The following is an 18,069-nucleotide window of genomic DNA, read 5'->3' as shown; positions in this document are numbered from 1 at the left end:
CAGATGCTGCCATCTTTAATCACAAATTTATGGTCTCCACTAAATATAAACATTAATACAAAAATAGGTGCATGACATCGTAAAATGGCATATGCACCGTGGGCCTACAGTTTTTCACTTTTATAAATGATAATTCATGTACATAAACATACATTGAAACCTACTTTTATATACTTAGACTGGAATTCCCGGTGAACCTGGTAATCGTGGTCCAGAAGGAAGTCGTGGTCAACCAGGTGTAGAAGGTCCTCAAGGTTCATCTGGTCCCCGTGGTATGCAGGGTGAACAAGGTGCCCCTGGCTTGCCAGGAAGCCAGGGTCCTGCAGTAAGTCATTCATTAATATATATGTTTCTGTTTATTCAATGTACTACTGTACATTTGTAAGCTCTGTTACACATGCTGTGTATTAAATCACCTCTTTTGCTATAGCTATGTATACAGTGCATCCGGAAAATATTCACAGCGCGTCACTTTTTCCACATTTTGTTATGTTACAGCCTTATTTCAAAATGGAATAAATTCATTTTTGTCCTCAAAATTCTACACACAATACCCCATAATGACAATGTGTAAAAAGTTTTTTTGAGATTTTTGCAAATTTTATAAAAAAAAACCAATAAGAAATCACATGTACATAAGTATTCACGGCCTTTGCCATGAAGCTCAAAATTGAGCTCAGGTGCATCCTGTTTCCACTGATCATCCTTGAGATGTTCCTACAGATTAATTGGAGTCCACCTGTGGTAAATTCAGTTGATTGGACATGATTTTGCAAGGCATACACCTGTCTATATAAGGTCCCACACTTGACAGTGCATGTCAGAGCACAAACCAAGCATGAAGTCAAAGGAATTGTCTGTAGACCTCCGAGACAGGATTGTCTCGAGGCACAAATCTGGGGAAGGGTACAGAAAAATATCTGCTGCTTTGAAGGTACCAATGAGCACAGTGGCCTCCATCATCCGTAAATGGAATAAGTTCGGAACCACCAGGACTCTTCCTAGACTTGGCTGTCTGTCTAAACTGAATGATCGGGGGAGAAGGGCCCTCGTCAGGGAGGTGACCAAGAACTTGATGGTCACTCTGTCAGAGCTACAGCATTCCTCTGTGGAGAGAGGAGAACATTCCAGAAGGACAGCAATCTCTGCAGCAATCCACCAATCATGTCTGTATGGTAGACTAGCCAGATGGAAGCCACTCCTTAGTAAAAAGCACATGGCAGCCTGTCTGGAGTTTGCCAAAATGCACCTGAAGGACTCTCAGACCATGAGAGACAAAGATTGAACGCTTTGGCGTGAATGCCAGGCGTTCGATTTGGAGGAAACCAGGCACCACTCATCACCAGGCCAATACCATCCCTACAGTGAAGCATGGTGGTGGCAGCATCATGCTGTGGGGATGTTTTCCAGTGGCAGGAACTGTGAGACTAGTCAGGATAGCGGGAAAGATGAATGCAGCAATGTACAGAGACATCCTGGATGAAAACCTGCTCCAGAGCGCTCTTGACCTCAGACTGGGGCGACGGTTAATCTTTCAGCAGGACAACGACCCTGAGCACACAGCCAAGATATCAAAGGAGTGGCTTCAGGACAACTCTGTGAATGTCCTTGAGAGGCCCTGCCAGAGCCCAGACTTGACTTCAATTGAACATCTCTGGAGAGATCTGAAAATGGCTGTGCATCGACGCTTCCCATCCAACTTGATGGAGCTTGAGAGGTGCTGCAAAGAGGAATGGGCGAAAAATAAAATAAACCTAAGAAATCACATGTACATAAGTATGCACAGCCTTTGCTCAATACTTTGTTGATACACGTTTGGCAGAAATTACAGCTTCAAGTCTTTTTGAATATGATGACTCAAGCTTGGCACACCTATCTTTGGGCAGTTTCGCCCATTCCTCTTTGCAGCACCTCTCAAGCTCCATCAGGTTGGATGGGAAGCGTCGGTGCACAGACATTTTCAGATCTCTCCAGAGATGTTCAATCGGATTCAAGTCTGGGCTCTGGCTGGTCCACTCAAATACTTTTACAAAGTTGTCCTGAAGCCACTCCTTTGATATCTTGGCTGCGTGCTTAGGGTCGTTGTCCTGTTGAAAGATGAACCATCGCCCCAGTCTGAGGTCAAGAGCGCTCTGGAGCAGGTTTTCATCCAGGATGTCTCTGTAAATTGCTGCATTCATCTTTCCCTCTATCCTGACTAGTCTCCCAGTTCCTGCCGCTGAAAAACATCCCCACAACATGATGCTGCCACCACCATGCTTCACTGTAGGCATGGTATTGGCCTGGTGATGAGCGGTGCCTGGTTTCCTCCAAACATGACGCTTGGCATTCACACCAAAGCGTTCAATCTTTGTCTCATCATACCAGAGAATTTTATTTCTCATGGTCTGAGAGTTCTTCAGGTGCATTTTGGCAAACTACCGGAGGGCTGCCATGTGTTTTTTACTAAGGAGTGGCTTCCGTTTGGCCACTCTACCATACAGGCCTGATTGGTGGATTGCTGCAGAGATGGTTGACCTTCCTGAAGGTTCTCCTCTCTCCACAGAGGAATGCTGTAGCTCTGACAGAGTGACCATCAGGTTCTTGGTCACCTCCCTGATGAGGGCCCTTCTCCCTCGATTGCTCAGTTTAGACAGCCCGGCCAATTCTAGGAAGAGTCCTGGTGGTTCTGAACTTCTTCCATTTATGGATGATGGAGGCCACTGTGCTCATTGGGACCTTCAAAGAGGAGATATTTTTCTGGACCGTTCCCCAGATTTGTGCCTCGAGACAATTCTGTCTCGGAGGTCAACAGACAATTCCTTAGACTTCATGATTGGTTCGTGCTCTGACATGCACTGTCAAGTGTGGGACCTTATACAGACAGGTGTATGTCTTTCAGATCATGTCCAATCAACTGAATTTACCACAGGTGGACTCCAATTAATCTGTAGGAACATCTCAAGGATGATCAGTGGAAACAGGATGCACCTGAGCTCAATTTTAAGCTTCGTGGTCATTATGGGGTATTGTGTGTAGAATTTTGAGGACAAATATGAATTTATTCCATTTTGGAATAAGGCTGTAACATAAAAAAATGTGGAAAAAGTGAAGCGCTGTGAATACTTTCTGGATGCACTGTATGTTACCTCTGTTCCCTACCTCAATGTATTTAATTACTTACCTATGTTACTTCTTCTACTCAGCTCTGTGTATTAAATTACATACTTATGTTTCCTCTGCTACTTAGCTCTATGTGTTTAATTACTTGTTTTACCTCTATTACCTACCTCTATGTATTTAATTACATATTTATCTATTACCTACCTCTATGTATTTAATTACATATTTATCTATTACCTACCTTTATGTATTTAATTACATATTTATGTTACTTCTGCTACCTACCGCTATGTATTTCGTAACATACTTATGTTATCTCTGTTATCTACCTCTGTGTATTTAATTACAGACTTATGTTATCTTTATGTATTTAATGACTTACTTATATTACCTCTGCTATCTACTATGTATTTAATTATCAACCTTTGTTACATTTTGCTATGCATCTAATTACATACTTCTATTATCTCTATTTCTGTGTATCTAACGTCTCTTACCTACTGTACTTATATATCTATATAATTACGGACTTCTGTCACCGCTATTACCTACCACTGTGTGTCTAATTGCCTACTTCCCATATCTGCCTCTTTTTATGTAATTACACCTGGTTCTTTACAAATCATTTGTTTCATTCCTTAGGGTAGAGAACCAACAGATCAGCACATTAAGCAAGTATGCATGAGAGTTTTGCAAGGTATGTTTAATCTCATTTTACTTTTCATGCTAATTGGTATACATAATAGTTTAGGTAGATACATAATATGTAATGGATAAAAGTCTGTTTGTCTTCTCTCAATTTATTTCACTATAAATAAAATAAATAAAACATAAAGAATAAAATGGGACAGTAAAATATACATGCAAAAGTTTTTATCCCTCAAACAGTATAAGCTTTTTTAAATAATTTTACTTCTACAGTGCTATATACTTTAATGCTAACTTCTACAGGAGAAACATTTCTTAACATTAAAGAGAAGTGTGTAGAAGATGAGGTGTTGCCCACAGCATCAGCCAGCACACAGCCTTTCTTTTTCATCTGTAAAAAAAAAGGGATTGGTTGCTATTGGAAAACCTCCTTATATATAGTCCCCCTGTACCCCATTGTGGGGAAGCAGTCGGGAAGCCAACGGATGGAATCCCGACCACCGGCTTCCCGACTGTCTAATCCCGGCAAGGGTAAAATGACAGACGTCGCGATCCTGACGCCTGTCATTTTACCTACGCCGGGAGCCCGACACCCTGCATCCTGATCGAAGGTAAGCCGGGCGCCGGGTGCGGACAGCCGTGGGGGGGGAGGGTCAGGGGTTCCCGGGGGGAACTTAGGGTTAGGCACCCCCTCGGGAGGGTTAGGTTTAGGCTAGGGGAAGGGGTGGTCACGGTTAGGCACCCCCGGGGGGAGATTAGGGTTAGGCACCCCCCCAGGAGACTTAGGTTTAGGCAGCGGGGAAGGGGGGGTTAGGTTTAGGCACTTAGAGGGGGATTAGGCACTTGGGGGGGCGGTTAGGGTTAGGCACCCCTAAGGGAGGGTTTGGGGTTAGTGGGGGGTTAGGTTAGTTTATGCTTACCTTTAGCGCAGTCAGGATCTTCACCCCTGCCAAGCTTCCACTATCGGGATTTGAACCGCCGCCCAATGCGGCTGGCCGTAAATCATACTGATCCCCCATTGTGACTGCAGAAAAGCAGATCACGTGCATTAGAATATTCCATACACAACAGCACATAGTTTATATATACGGGAGAAGTTGAATTAACTTAGCAAAAAGAACAACTATACCAGAAAATAAAATGTTTAGATATGAATCAATGTTCCTTCCATTGCAACTCTGCCAAAAAGTAAAGTTTAACCTTCACTACAGACAGACAGAGCTCCTCCCAAATGTCTAGGACAGCGTAGGGGAGAGTGGGGTAAGATGAGCCAGTGGGTAAGTGGACCCACCCTCTGTATCTAGGCAACTGTACACATTTGTTGTCATGTGACCATAAATTCGGGAAGCACCAGTCATTTCTTTCTGGCTGTGATGGAGAGAAACACATGCCCCACACATGGATGTGCCTCACCAAGGGCCTGAGTCATAGATGGATGCAATGCCCATGTATTCACAGTTGAGTGATTATCAGTAATCTGCGGATGTGTCTGAGTCACACTGCGTATGTATCAAGTTTCATTTTCATTGTCGCTCACAGTGAGGATCCGCAAAGTGATTGACATGCAACTGGGAGGTGGCGGCTTAAATGCAGGCGTGATGCAACAATTTTCAGGGCATGTCTCAGCCTGCAACTGCGATCCCATATGCAGTGAAAATGGCTCTGGCGTCCCAGTTCCCATGGTCATTCTGTGCAACCATAGAGTTATTTAGAAGTCAGATAATCTATTGATCTGAGACCAAGCTGCTTCTTTGTATGCAATCGATTGGATTTGCAAAGCCGTCTGCAGGTGGGTGCCTCAATACAAATCCTGGCGGCTGCTAAATTGCATATTTTCACTCAGCCGCTGTGTACAAATTCATAGCTATGACAGCATTAGCGTCCATCACTGAAACAGGCCCCAAGTGACATATATTTGCATCTTAGCCACACTGCAAATGTGTCTGCAGATGAAATTCTACCCTTACCCAAAAGTCTGCATCCCAGGGCATGTAAAGGCTAGAATCCAAACTGATACACCTGAAAAGCAGGCAATTGAAAGGGCTATAAAGAGAGAAAGAATAAACAGCAGGGGAAAAAGCAAGTAATGTCTAAGAAAAAGTGAAGCTCAAGCAGAAACAAACCAAGAAGAAAATCACAGTGAACAGCAGCTTTGAGGAGAGTGATGTTCCCATCCCACTTCATGTCAGCTCTGAGGAGAGTGATGTTCCCATCCCACTTCATGTCAGCTCTGAGGAGAGTGATGTTCCCATCCCACTTGATGTCAGCTCTGAGGAGAGTGATGTTCCCATCCCACTTGATGTCAGCTCTGAGGAGAGTGATGTTCCCATCCCACTTGATGTCAGCTCTGAGGAGAGTGATGTTCCCATCCCACTTGATGTCAGCTCTGAGGAGAGTGATGTTCCCATCCCACTTGATGTCAGCTCTGAGGAGAGTGATATTCCCATCCCACTTGATGTCAGCTCTGAGGACAGGAGAATCTAACCAGACATTTCAGATCTGTTAGTTGGTGACTTTGTTATAGTTAACTTTGAAACCAAATGCTGGATCTACTATTCCATTGCCAAGGTTGAGAAAGTTGAGGGCGATGAAGTGAGTGCAAGATCTCTCAGAAGAATCCAGAGGGAAACCCACTTTTGCATGCAAGGAAAATGATGTGGTATTTTTCCCACAAAGTGATGTGCATAAGAAGCTACGGAATCAGTATGATTTACCGCCGGACCTAAGTCCGGCTGTTCAAATCCCAACGCCAGAAGACCAGAAGTGAAGATCCCGATGGGGTAAGTAAATTAACTAACCCTAACCCTCTCCCCCTTAGCCCTAACCCTCCTTTAGGGCTGCCTTACCCTAACCTCCCCCCTAGTGCCTAACCCTAACCTCCCCCCTGTAAGTGCCTAAACCTAACTCCCCCTCCACGCAGCCTACACCTAACCCTCCCGGGGGGGTGCCTGACCCTAACCTCCCCCCGTGGATGCCTAACACTAACCCCCCCCTTCCCCTAGCCTAACCCTATCCATCCCGGGGGGGGTGCCTAACCCTAAGTCCCCCCCCGGGAGCCCCTAATCTAACCCTTCCCCCTGCGGCTGTCCGCGCCCGCCACCCGGCTTACCTTAATTTGGTATGCTGGGCATCGGGCTCCCGGTGTAGGGATAATGATAGGCATCGGGATTTAGACACCTATCATTAGACCCCTGCCGGGATTTGAGAGTTGCGAAGCTGGCAGTTGGCATTTTGACCCTCGGCTTCCTGACTACATACCGAGGCTACATAAGCCTGAAAAGACTGTAGGAACGGCAGCGAGGGAGCATCACTTCATATTTCCCTGGAGCCTTGATTGGTGGAATGTTGAATAGTTGTGATGATGTATGGAAAATATTTCATTGTTTGAATTATCAACTTTATTTGGTTGGTTATATATTGTGTAAAGTTACCTTTAAGAAAAGTAATAAGCCTGGAAAAAGAAAATGCATTAGTAAATATTTTTTTAAAATTCTGCTCAGATTTAAGCTGGGTACACACTTGTCAATATATCTTTTCTTTCGCCGAACAATATATCACGAGTCATGACGTCTCTCCCATCACCCGCTGCGGGGAGAGCCGGAAGACGAAACTCATTAGTGAGCTCCAGCCGGCTCCCTCCGTGGACGATGCAGCAGCCAATGAGAGTCTGTCTGACTCTCATTGGCTGGCTGCTATAACAGGCTGCTATAACAAACACACAGCCGCCGCTGGTGGCTGTGTGTTTGTAAACTGTGTAGGGCAGACCGCTCTCACTGCGGTCTGCCCTACACTTGTGGGGCCGGGTGACTAGGGGGGGTAGTCCACCTCTTGGCTGCTGGTGGCACTGCCGGACGGCGCCCCCCCTTTGGTCGGCACCCTGGCAAGTGCCATCCTGGCCAATGGGTAGATATGCCTTACACAGTTTATGTCCAACTGCAAGTTTGCAAAGCTGTCACTTGATCTCTGCCTTCTTAAATAGAGAACCACCTCCCTCTGAGCATGACAAGCTGCTGTGGAGGAGTGGCAGAAAGCCTGGTGGACATATTTTCTTAAGTTTAACCCGCCAGCTCTTGAATGTGTAAATCTATATTTTTACTGATTGTCAAATAGTGGCCTTACTTGCTTTCAAAGTCAAGTCAAAGTCAGCTGCATGACATAACAGGGAATAAATTAATTTGATACTGTGCTACATTTTGCTTCATAATTAATTTGCACTGAATACCAAAGAGTAGATATTAATGCTACAAAATGGCTTATTTTTATGAGGCTACTAACATATTGTCTACAATTTAATTTAATAAAATTTGTATTTGCATTGCTTTGTTTCTGATCCAGATGCTTTCAGCATATGATGATGTTCAGTGAAGAAATATACACATACTTACATTCAAATCTGCAGAAAAAGTTATTCAAACAATGTTTTCTTATATCTTCCTTAATGATTGATTTTGCTAAAAAATAAACAAAAAGAATGGTCACTTTGTATGCTACTGATTTTGGCCAATAGACAAAATATTGATTTACAGTTCTTTATAATTATGTTACAGAACAGTTAGCAAATTTGGCAGCCAGTCTACGAAGACCAGAATCTGGAGCAGTTGGCTTACCTGGAAGACCTGGTCCACCAGGAGTCCCTGGATCCCCGGGAGATAATGGTGTACCTGGGCATGTTGGTCCAAGAGGACTTCCTGGGCTCAAAGGTCCTAATGGGCAACTTGGTCTTAAAGGTCCAAAAGGTATGAAATTACTATGCTTTCAATCTGATTGGCAACACATTTCTGTAAGTAGGCCAGTAAGAATTGGAAACATTGACTATATATAATTTTGCCTAAATGTATTTGCCACTGAAAAAAACTATTTTGGACTGTAATTATATGTAAGTATTCATGCCATGCAATATAAATGATTTAGTATTGTGTTAAGCAATGGTTTTCAAATCTGCCTCATCAACAGTACATGTCTTTCTGGATTTCCTCAGGGGAACTTAAGTGAACTAATTATAATGATAATGACCTTTTTCACTCTAGAGACCCCATTAACTTAAAAGGGATCTCCCAATGTATTTTCTTTAAAAACAATTTCCTCCAAACTGATAGGATGATGATTTGCATTATTATTAATTTTCAGCTGCACCCTGGGAAAACATCCTCTTGCTGACAATTAGCTATGTTCAAAATAACTAAAGGCAATTTATTTCTGTCAGAATACAAAAGAAATATTAATGCTGTAAACATAATTTTATTATTAGTTAGGGGGATATGAATAAAACATTGTGTGGAATTCCATTAACAGTTATCTGGTTTTGCAGGTGGTTTAAATATAAAACATAATGTCCAAGAGCAATGATACAAAAATAAACTCACTACTTTTGTTGAGCAAACTAAATATGTGGCACATGGCAATTTAAAATGTAAAAATTCTGCAAATATCACTGCAATGTTTGTGCTAACAGAAATAAATATCCAGTGTAACTATAACTAACTTACAATGGGTTATGTCTGAGAAGTGGGGACTAATTTTTCTTTGCCTATCCTTAAAGAGACAATGAATTCAAAAATTCTACATGGTACCCCTATGGAAAAATAAAAGTATCAATCAGCATTACGATACTGTCATGTGAGGTTCTCTTCATTATTTATAGAGAAGGGTAGGGTTGATTTTAGCATAACATCATGAATCACACCACTTATGTCAGTGGCAAATTGGCAATTACTATGCACTGTCATAGCAGTGTGTCATTATGCAATAAAAGGTTTCCATGGTTATTTAACATAATTAATGCATGTTGAATATAATATACAATCCCTAAACACTCATATGTAAAATAGTCAACTTTTTAATATTTTATTATTTGCAAAATTTTTGGAAAGTATTCTGAAAGTGTTGCTTTTCCTCCAGTACTTTATTTGAACTATCCTTCCCAGAATCCTCTGCCAGATTTATATCGCTCTGTTACCCACACTGTAGTTAAGCAGCTGCTGTGCAGTGTGTTTATATCTTTGCTCTATGATGAAACAAACTTCCAGTAAGGTGATTATATCCATAAAATTTGTCATAACAAACATTTTAGTACGTGGTCCCAGAGATGTACAGATATACGCACTGTCAAAGTCAGGTTATATCAACTTTAAAACATCTCTATAAAAGCTTTATGACACTCTGCTATAAAGGCTTTTGAAATTGTAATCTATCAGCAGTAGTTTAATTTATGAACGTAAAGGTGCACATATATCAACTGTGCTACACAGCATTATGGTGTCATTATGCGGACAACATTAGGCATTAAAACATAAGCTTGAAAGGGGTGATCTTTTTGCTATGTGAGACTTCTACAAACTAGCTTAAAAGTGTCAATACATCACCGCTATCACATTTTAATTTATGAGATGGTGGGGAAACACTTGGAGTGAGTATTTGTTGTCAGACTATTTACAAAGATGAAAGATGGTGAAGATCAGGATGTATTTCCGATTCTTAATTTGTATTTTAACCTTTGCTATATTTATTGTGTGAAAGGAGAATCTCATTTTTCATGTTTATGTTCCACTACTGCTTTCATGGCTGCTTTGCATAATTGCATAAATGGCATAGGATTCATAATTCCAGGTCTCCGGGGAAAAGTACACAGGCAAGTGCAAGCTATTGTGTGTGAACTAAAGAAAGCTATTAATAGCACCAAGCAAAGTAACATTTATTTTTTCTCTGTGGGTAAAGTATACAGGCAGATTTATTCACAAGGTGTAATTTGTGAAATATTATTGTATGTATTTAGGTGATGCTGGTGAAAGAGGAGAAAGAGGATTACCAGGAAGAGGTCCAAAGGGAATGCCAGGAATACCAGGTCTTACAGGTATGAATACTTTGTCCTTATACCTTTATGTAAAGTTCATGGAAAATATAATTTTGGACGATTTAAGACAAACCATGGACCCTTGCATGACGTAAAGATCTTTTACTGTATTTTCAGTCTGCATCTTCCCAGACATCGGAAGCAGAATGATATGAACTGTTTACACTGTTTACATGTCTTAAATGCATTTCAATTGTGCTATACAGATGTGTCTACATACATCTATCCTCCGTGCGCTACAAGTCGCGTTACACATAACGTGTGAGCACCCTGTAATTTGTTAGCGCTGAGCGTCTAATTCTTGTGACTTTTTACCTTCCAATGCGTCTTATTCGTACAGCGATGCAAATAGGACGCACAATCATTGTAATCAGCAGGAGCAGCTTGTGCGAAAAAGATGCATTGGAAGGTAAAAAGTTGCACAAAAAGACGATTGGTGCTACCGAGTCACGCCACGGCATGGCATGACTAGAAGGGCTGTATAATGCACCAGGAGGCTAGATGTATGTGGTCACATCTGTAGTTAAATATTTTTAGGATGCAGTGAAAACAAATGGCGCATCAGAATTCTATGTAGCCATAAATATCATTCATCCTATCTGAAGATATGGAATCCAGAATGATTCTATACTCTGCTTAATGAATGGAATTACCATAATCTAAAAATGGTTTTTGATGCCATCATGATGTTATTCATTTATTTAAGCCCATTGCTCCTTATGCCATACTCATTAAATAAACCAGAGAATCAAGAGAAGAACACTGCATTGATGAGCCTGATAGCAAAATTTGGGGGTGGATCCAGCAATTCTGACCCATCCCTCTTGAGACCACCACACTGTGCTTCTGTGGATTTGTGGATGCTGGTGCAATCACTAAGCATGCTGGCCCTCTATCCTTCTGAGAAGAGCAAAACTGGACTTCAGAATTACATCCTCAAACCTTGGCCCTTTATGACCTTAATCCCTGCAGTGGTGATACAGTAGTTCTGCAGCTTCTGTCACAAAGGAGAATGCTTATATGCTGGTCAGATAGGAATTGGTCCTTACCATAGCTCTTAACTTGAACGTGTGTCATATGTCATTCCTATTGGGATATTATGAAAGATTCACCCAAACTGATATGCACAGAGTCTTTGCTATATCCTAGTGAGACACCATCTTTGTCACTGTTGGCAGAAACTAGATGGAGTAATTGGGGCATATTCAATTAGCCGCGGGGTTTCACCCGTGGCTAATTGACAGGCAAAAGTCCTGCGACGCAGGGTTTAGCTATTCAATCAAATAGCTATTTCCCCGCGTCATTAGACCGGGACTCCTGCGCGAAAACACACTGATTCCGCGAGAACTGCGGAATCAGTGTGTATTAACCTCTTGCGCGAGGCCAAATACGGCGGCCTCTCTGTGATTTTACCTCGCACCTACATGAGGTGCGAGGTAAAATCAAACAGCAGAGACTCGCGCGCGGGGTCTCAGGGACACCCGCGCGTGGAATCCCCGCTAATTGATTCCCGTCCAGCGTGACAATTAGCCGCGGGTGAAACCCCGCGGCTAATTGAATATGTCCCATAGTGTTGAATCTGTCTGATGCAGGTTGTGCAGTGCAGGGTCCTCCTTGACCAATGGCCCTCTGTGCACCATACACCCTGCACCCATTATAGATATGCCCCTGATACTGATGAATAATTTTATTACTTTCATAGAAGTAATACTATCAAGTGCGCCTGAAAAATTTAAAATGTGCATTGTCAATAATTTAAGTCATGGCCTGGCTTTCTTCAACTCTGAGGACATGTAAGAAACTTATCCATTTGTGTGGAAAAAAAGGCTTTACTGCTGTCTGCAAACCGGGGATACAATGTAGATGTGCCCTCTCCGACCTGTGATGGTCATTTAAATATAACAAACTGCAGAACAAAATCTTGCTTTGCATTCGGGCCTAAAATGAGACCATGCAAAAATGTGCACCTGATGTTCGCCAACATAGGCACAGAATGTCTTAATATTCTAATTGCTGTGATGAAACATTTAATTACAATACCATTAACGTAACATTAAAAAAAATATCCTTTAAATTCTGATGGCTCTACATACCTCGCTGAAGACATTCGCTGAACACACAAATATCATTTGTTACATGCCAAAGATCTGAAGTGGGTATGCTTCCGAAGTTTAACAACTCAATACTGCTCCCTGGTGGACAAGCTTTTAAGTCCTCATCAAATGCAACAACAGGGCAGCCAATTTTTCATTCTTATTTATTTTTGTTTCACTTTAATGCCCCCAAATTTTGAAGGAGATCTTCCCTTAGTATTTCACTCGTTTTTTTAAAACTATCCAAATAGCCAAGAGCTGGATTTCCAAAAACTTTTTATTATTATCTCATCCATTGTCAGGGCCGGCTCCAGGAGGAGTCACGCTCTGTGCGGAATGGGAATGGGACGCCCCTTAAACCTGCGCGCGTGGAAGCCGCATGTGGCCGAAATGGGGCACAATGTAATTACCACAGACCACAACCCTAAATTATGTTATTTGGGGGCATGCCCATATGGCACGTCTCCCGTTTAAAATCACGCTTGGGGTGAGCCCAGCACTCCGTCAGTAGCTGGGCTGCCCTCAGCCCTCACCCTGCACTGAATGGATGCCGCGAGTCATCCATTCAGCTTCTTCGGAGTCTGGAACCGCCACGCAGCTGCGGCGGTGGGGTCTCCAACCTTCCAACCACCCACGGGACACTTGGCCTGTGGGTGTAACAGTGGGACAGTGCCTGAAAAACGTGATTGTCCTACTGAAATCGGGATGGTTGGGAGGGGTGCACCCTCTTAGTCTTAGAGAATTTATTGGGTAAACAAAGGGCTTGGATAATCTTTTGCTCCAAAATGTAAAGACGACAAAGAGTAAATGGAATAATGTTAAAAAACAAACATTATAGCATCTCCCAAGCTGAAGCCCAAAGCTACACCCTTACAAACTGGTTGCTAAACAACTTTTGCAATGTTTGATCAGTAGCCCATTTGAAACAGTGTGGAGATGCTCTTTTATGTTGAATATGTCTTTAAAAATATATGACGTTTTCAAAGTAGGCTGTTAAAACTTATACTGTATACGCATCCTTTTAATTATTTTGGATTTCAGCTGGCAAGACCCTCTAATATATGTAATAATGAAGATTAGTTGGATTTTGTACTTTAGACATAACATAAATGCTGGTGAAATGTGGGACATGGAGAGTGAGAGGGAGATCACTGCATGATATTAAATTAGAATGTCACTCGGCACAGAAAATAATTCATAGGTATTTTTTTCAGCACATTTATTTAAAGATGTTCTGTACAGACTGAAAATAAGCTGTTCTTGCTTAACCCCTGATAAAATTTTCACAGGTGAACCTGGCAAGCCAAGCTATGGTCGAGAAGGTCGTGATGGGGAGAGAGGCCCACCTGGCACTGCTGGGCAACCTGGAATTCCTGGACCACCAGGCTCTGCCGGTCCTGCGGGATTCTGCGATCCTTCTTCTTGCAGCCTTCAGGCCATTGCTGCACCCCAGTCTGCTAAAGATTCAAATATGAAAGGGCCTTGAACTTCTAACATCATGTTACTGTCTGCACAACCAACATCACACAATGAAATGAAGGGGAGAGATGATAGACAAGGTTCTTTTTACTTCTAAACAGCAGACATTAACATACTGTGACATTCATACAGTAACTACCGATTTTGGAAAAGAAAGATGGTGCTTAGAAAAATTCCACGAAGACCTCCATAAGCAGCTTTGAAAAAAAAAAAGAAAAATGAATTACTCTAATAAATATTTTTAACTTGCAGTTTCCCAGTAAACAGATAAATTCCATGGATGAAGAAATGCCTTGTATTTACCTCAAGTTGTAATCATAGTAATTGTGTATAAACCCACTATACATAAAAGTATACAATAAAAAAGACATATAGTATACAGTTCAAAATGCACAAAATAAGCAACACTAAACTGCAAGTAAATTAACAAGTGGAAAATATGTAAAATGAATGCAATTGCAAGGTGTGAGACCCAACAGTAAAATCCCAGCCCAAATTATAAGAAACGCACTCTTTGGTATTTTACCAGTCCTTTGTGTGTTTTGTCTTGGTTCACTGTATTTTCATATGTATAATGTATAAACTGGAGGGAAATGGTTCCTGTAAAAATGTGGTACAATGAGTACACAACATGTGCTGTAAATCTCTGTAAATGTGCTATGGGTTAATCTGACGACCAGTATGTCTTGAAGATACATTCTAATTAAAGACAAAGTGACATTTTTTCTACATCGTCTCTAAGCATTGTGGGTATGAAACATGTATTACTTAACACCTCCTATGTGTGACATCCACTCTGCAATGTGATGGAAGCAATAACAGATTTTAATATCCAGAAATAAAATTGTTTTATAACTGAGAATATTTATTTTCATGTGGCATCTCTGGTTGTTTAAACAAAAAAAAGTAAGAAATAAATTCTGTTTGGTAACCCTGTGCATTTTTTCAATGTATGCTTGAATGAGGTTTAATGAAGAAATTGAACTGGACCCCTGAGGAGACATCTGCTTTTCAGTTTCAAACGTTTATTCGGTAAATGAGATAAATTCAAAGTTTAGCTGAATGCCTAATTTATATTATGCTATATAGAAACTGCAGGGGGTTATCAAAGTAATGGCATTAACTTTAATTAACGTTAGGAGACCCATTATAAACATATGCTAGATTGCTTTGTGTCAGTCTACTTTCTTATTCTCTATTAGCTCTGGGTGACTTGCGGGTGGTTTCAAAGATCAATAGTGGATGTCAAAAATAATAGAACTTTGCACAATGTTGATTAAATTCTCTTGTTATAAAGTGTCTGTCTGATGTAAGAAAGTGATATGGCTAAATTCTGTGCCACATTATGAATTTAATTAGGAGCACATTATGCCTTTTATTCCGACAAAACGGCTTAATTTTGAAATTGTTGTTAATCATGCATTCATTAATCTATTCTTTAAAGGACTTCAGTGGTAAGTGCCATTGAGACTATCACTCATAAAGTACCAAAAATAATGTCTACACTTTTATCCTAATTGCAAACATGGCTTCCTTTTACTGTTAAACAGTATACGTCTGATACAATGGTACTGATACTTCACCAGTATGTGCCTCCAGTTTACGTCAGGCATTTGACACATACACTTACAGCCATAGTTTTAACCATCTGTTTTGTTTCCAAAATACGCATTTGCTATTGAGTTTCAGTAAAACTTTAGACATCTCTCTAATACATGTGCTCCTGCCCTTGGGATCCCGAAAAGATGCAGCTTGAAGAGGTGTCCTCTGCATCTATTCACAATTACATGTTCTTACTATACTCGGACAGGTTAGAAAGCTCTTTCCCCCCCTGGTTTTCGCCTCTCCAGGCGCACGTGCCAGATTTGTGCAAATCTGCATATGCCGGCTACGGTGTCTTTTCTGGGCCTGTGTACAACAATATTGTCATTGTACATTGCTATGAAACAGGTGTAAGTTACACTTACCATCACCCCAATATGCTCTCATTGTCCTATACAGTGCTTTAACTTGTAGTACTGGGGGCCTACAAGTTTTAGTGACATCTGTGAATCATTCTCTAAAAATGTAATAATGGACATCAGTGAGGGTGAGTTTGTTACAAAATAAATAATAAATCGGATATCTAAACTTTTCCGAAACTATCCAAATTGGAAGTTACAGTATAAGAAGTATGTTTTTCCAATAATTGAATACAAATTAAAATAGACCAACCTGTAAAAGTGTCAATTTTCTAGGACATGACAAAACTCAATAAAGTAATAACTATTAAAGATGGACATTGATTTTAAAAAATAAAATATTTTTGTGACAATTAAGGCCACTAAAGCAATTCATTAGAGGCATTGATCTACTATATTCATGTGGATTATTTCCTGGTGATATACAACACTCTCCCTAAGAAATCAGCATTGTCGGTGGCTATGGTACAAAATACTGTAACTTATAATATTGTAGAATATACCAAGGCTCCAGCTGGTAACCAATGTCTGATTCATGCACCAATTCTCTCTGTCATTCATGATATGCTGTAATTGGTCTTTGAGTGATATAATTATAAACAGATTTGAATTTGCTACTTTATTGGTCCTCACCCAAAACTTTATCAAGATTTATCCCAGTTCCTACCTAGGGCATCACCTGTGAGGGAGGGGAAATATGTCATCACATCGTAAACCTGATCTGTGGCTTATAGAATCTTAGGGGCATATGTATCAAAGCTTGATGTGAGATAAAATTGTGAGATATATATCACCAACCAATCAGCTTCTAACTTACATTTTGCAGGCTGTGTTTAAGAAATGACAGTTTGGAGCTGATTGGTTGGTGATATATATTTCACAATTTTATCTCACATCAAGCTTTGATACATATGCCCCTTAGTTGGCAAACATCACTATTATGATGATGCTGTTCTGCACCATTTAAATGTGTAATTTATTTAACAGAAAAACAAACTAACCCCACCTTATTATCATTTAGTAATAGTCATATTATTTAAAACATCATTTATATACTGTGTTCTGAGCAGCTTTATTAAATGAGCCCTAAAACCTAGATTGAAAGTTACATATCCATCTCTGAAGTTAAAGATAAATTGAAGGCGATGAGGTTTTACTTCAGAGATCTTGGTAGTACTATTGTAAGCTAAAAGAGTTAACTCTATAGTAATGTTCTGCAATAACCTGAAGACCGTTACACCTGAGAAACACAGTCTCATACAGGTAGAATGTGGGGATAACTTGTTTCCTCTCTGTAGGAGGGAGGGGACTGCTACTTGTGCACAATGAATTCAAGTGAAACTGCCTCAAAGTTGCCCGCTAATAGGAGTATATTTTGATTTTAATAAGCATTTAATTGCTAAATACAATCATAGAAGACATTAACCTTGCAGCATAATATATACCTTTATAAAATGCTTGCTACCTACTTCACATTTACATTTCTCATTGCTCTGCATGCATGTAAAATAAACATTTATTCTCCCTGATCTAGTGACTCTGTCATTCTTCACACATTGTTTTCACCCCAACTACTGTGTGACTAACATTCCATGCACCTAGAGAATGGAGGCCAGTGACTGCCAGCACACACTATAAACACCATACCTACCTGACAAGGTAAGGACCTTTTCGTTACTTGTGTTTGGCCTGGGTGCTGTCTGTAAGTTTATGGAGGATAGCGTCGTTTGGAAGAATACAGAAGATTACTCGTAAAAAAGGGTGTACACTCTTCCTTTAGTGGATGAGGACTTTTTTGATTGTACAACCTATTATCGCCTTTCTAATATGAAGTATAATATAGAACATTGGGACCTATTTATGAATTGATATTTGCTGGATATTCTCTGGAAACACTTGTTTTCATAGGATACCCGCAAATATGAAATATCCCCGG

The 18,069-nt window shown here is 40.8% G+C and overlaps 1 protein-coding gene across 1 annotated transcript in view; it reads left to right on the top strand.

The window, feature by feature from the left end:
* COL9A1 (collagen type IX alpha 1 chain) overlaps positions 1 to 15,077 on the top strand; it is a 144,742-nt gene extending 129,665 nt beyond the window's left edge. The window contains exons 34-38 of the mRNA XM_088470515.1: positions 179 to 325; positions 3,745 to 3,799; positions 8,298 to 8,486; positions 10,523 to 10,600; positions 13,983 to 15,077. Coding sequence (XP_088326641.1) covers positions 179 to 325; positions 3,745 to 3,799; positions 8,298 to 8,486; positions 10,523 to 10,600; positions 13,983 to 14,179 — 666 coding nt within the window. The 3' untranslated portion in view covers positions 14,180 to 15,077. The remainder of the gene's footprint in view (positions 1 to 178; positions 326 to 3,744; positions 3,800 to 8,297; positions 8,487 to 10,522; positions 10,601 to 13,982) is intronic.
* The last annotated feature ends 2,992 nt before the right edge of the window (positions 15,078 to 18,069 follow it).

The sequence above is a fragment of the Taudactylus pleione genome, unplaced genomic scaffold, assembly GCF_031769625.1.
Source record: "Taudactylus pleione unplaced genomic scaffold, aTauple2 ptg000015l, whole genome shotgun sequence".
NCBI classification, from domain to species: Eukaryota; Metazoa; Chordata; class Amphibia; order Anura; family Myobatrachidae; genus Taudactylus; species Taudactylus pleione.
Note: the sequence above shows the minus strand (reverse complement) of the source record. Positions and strands in the feature narration are given on the sequence as shown.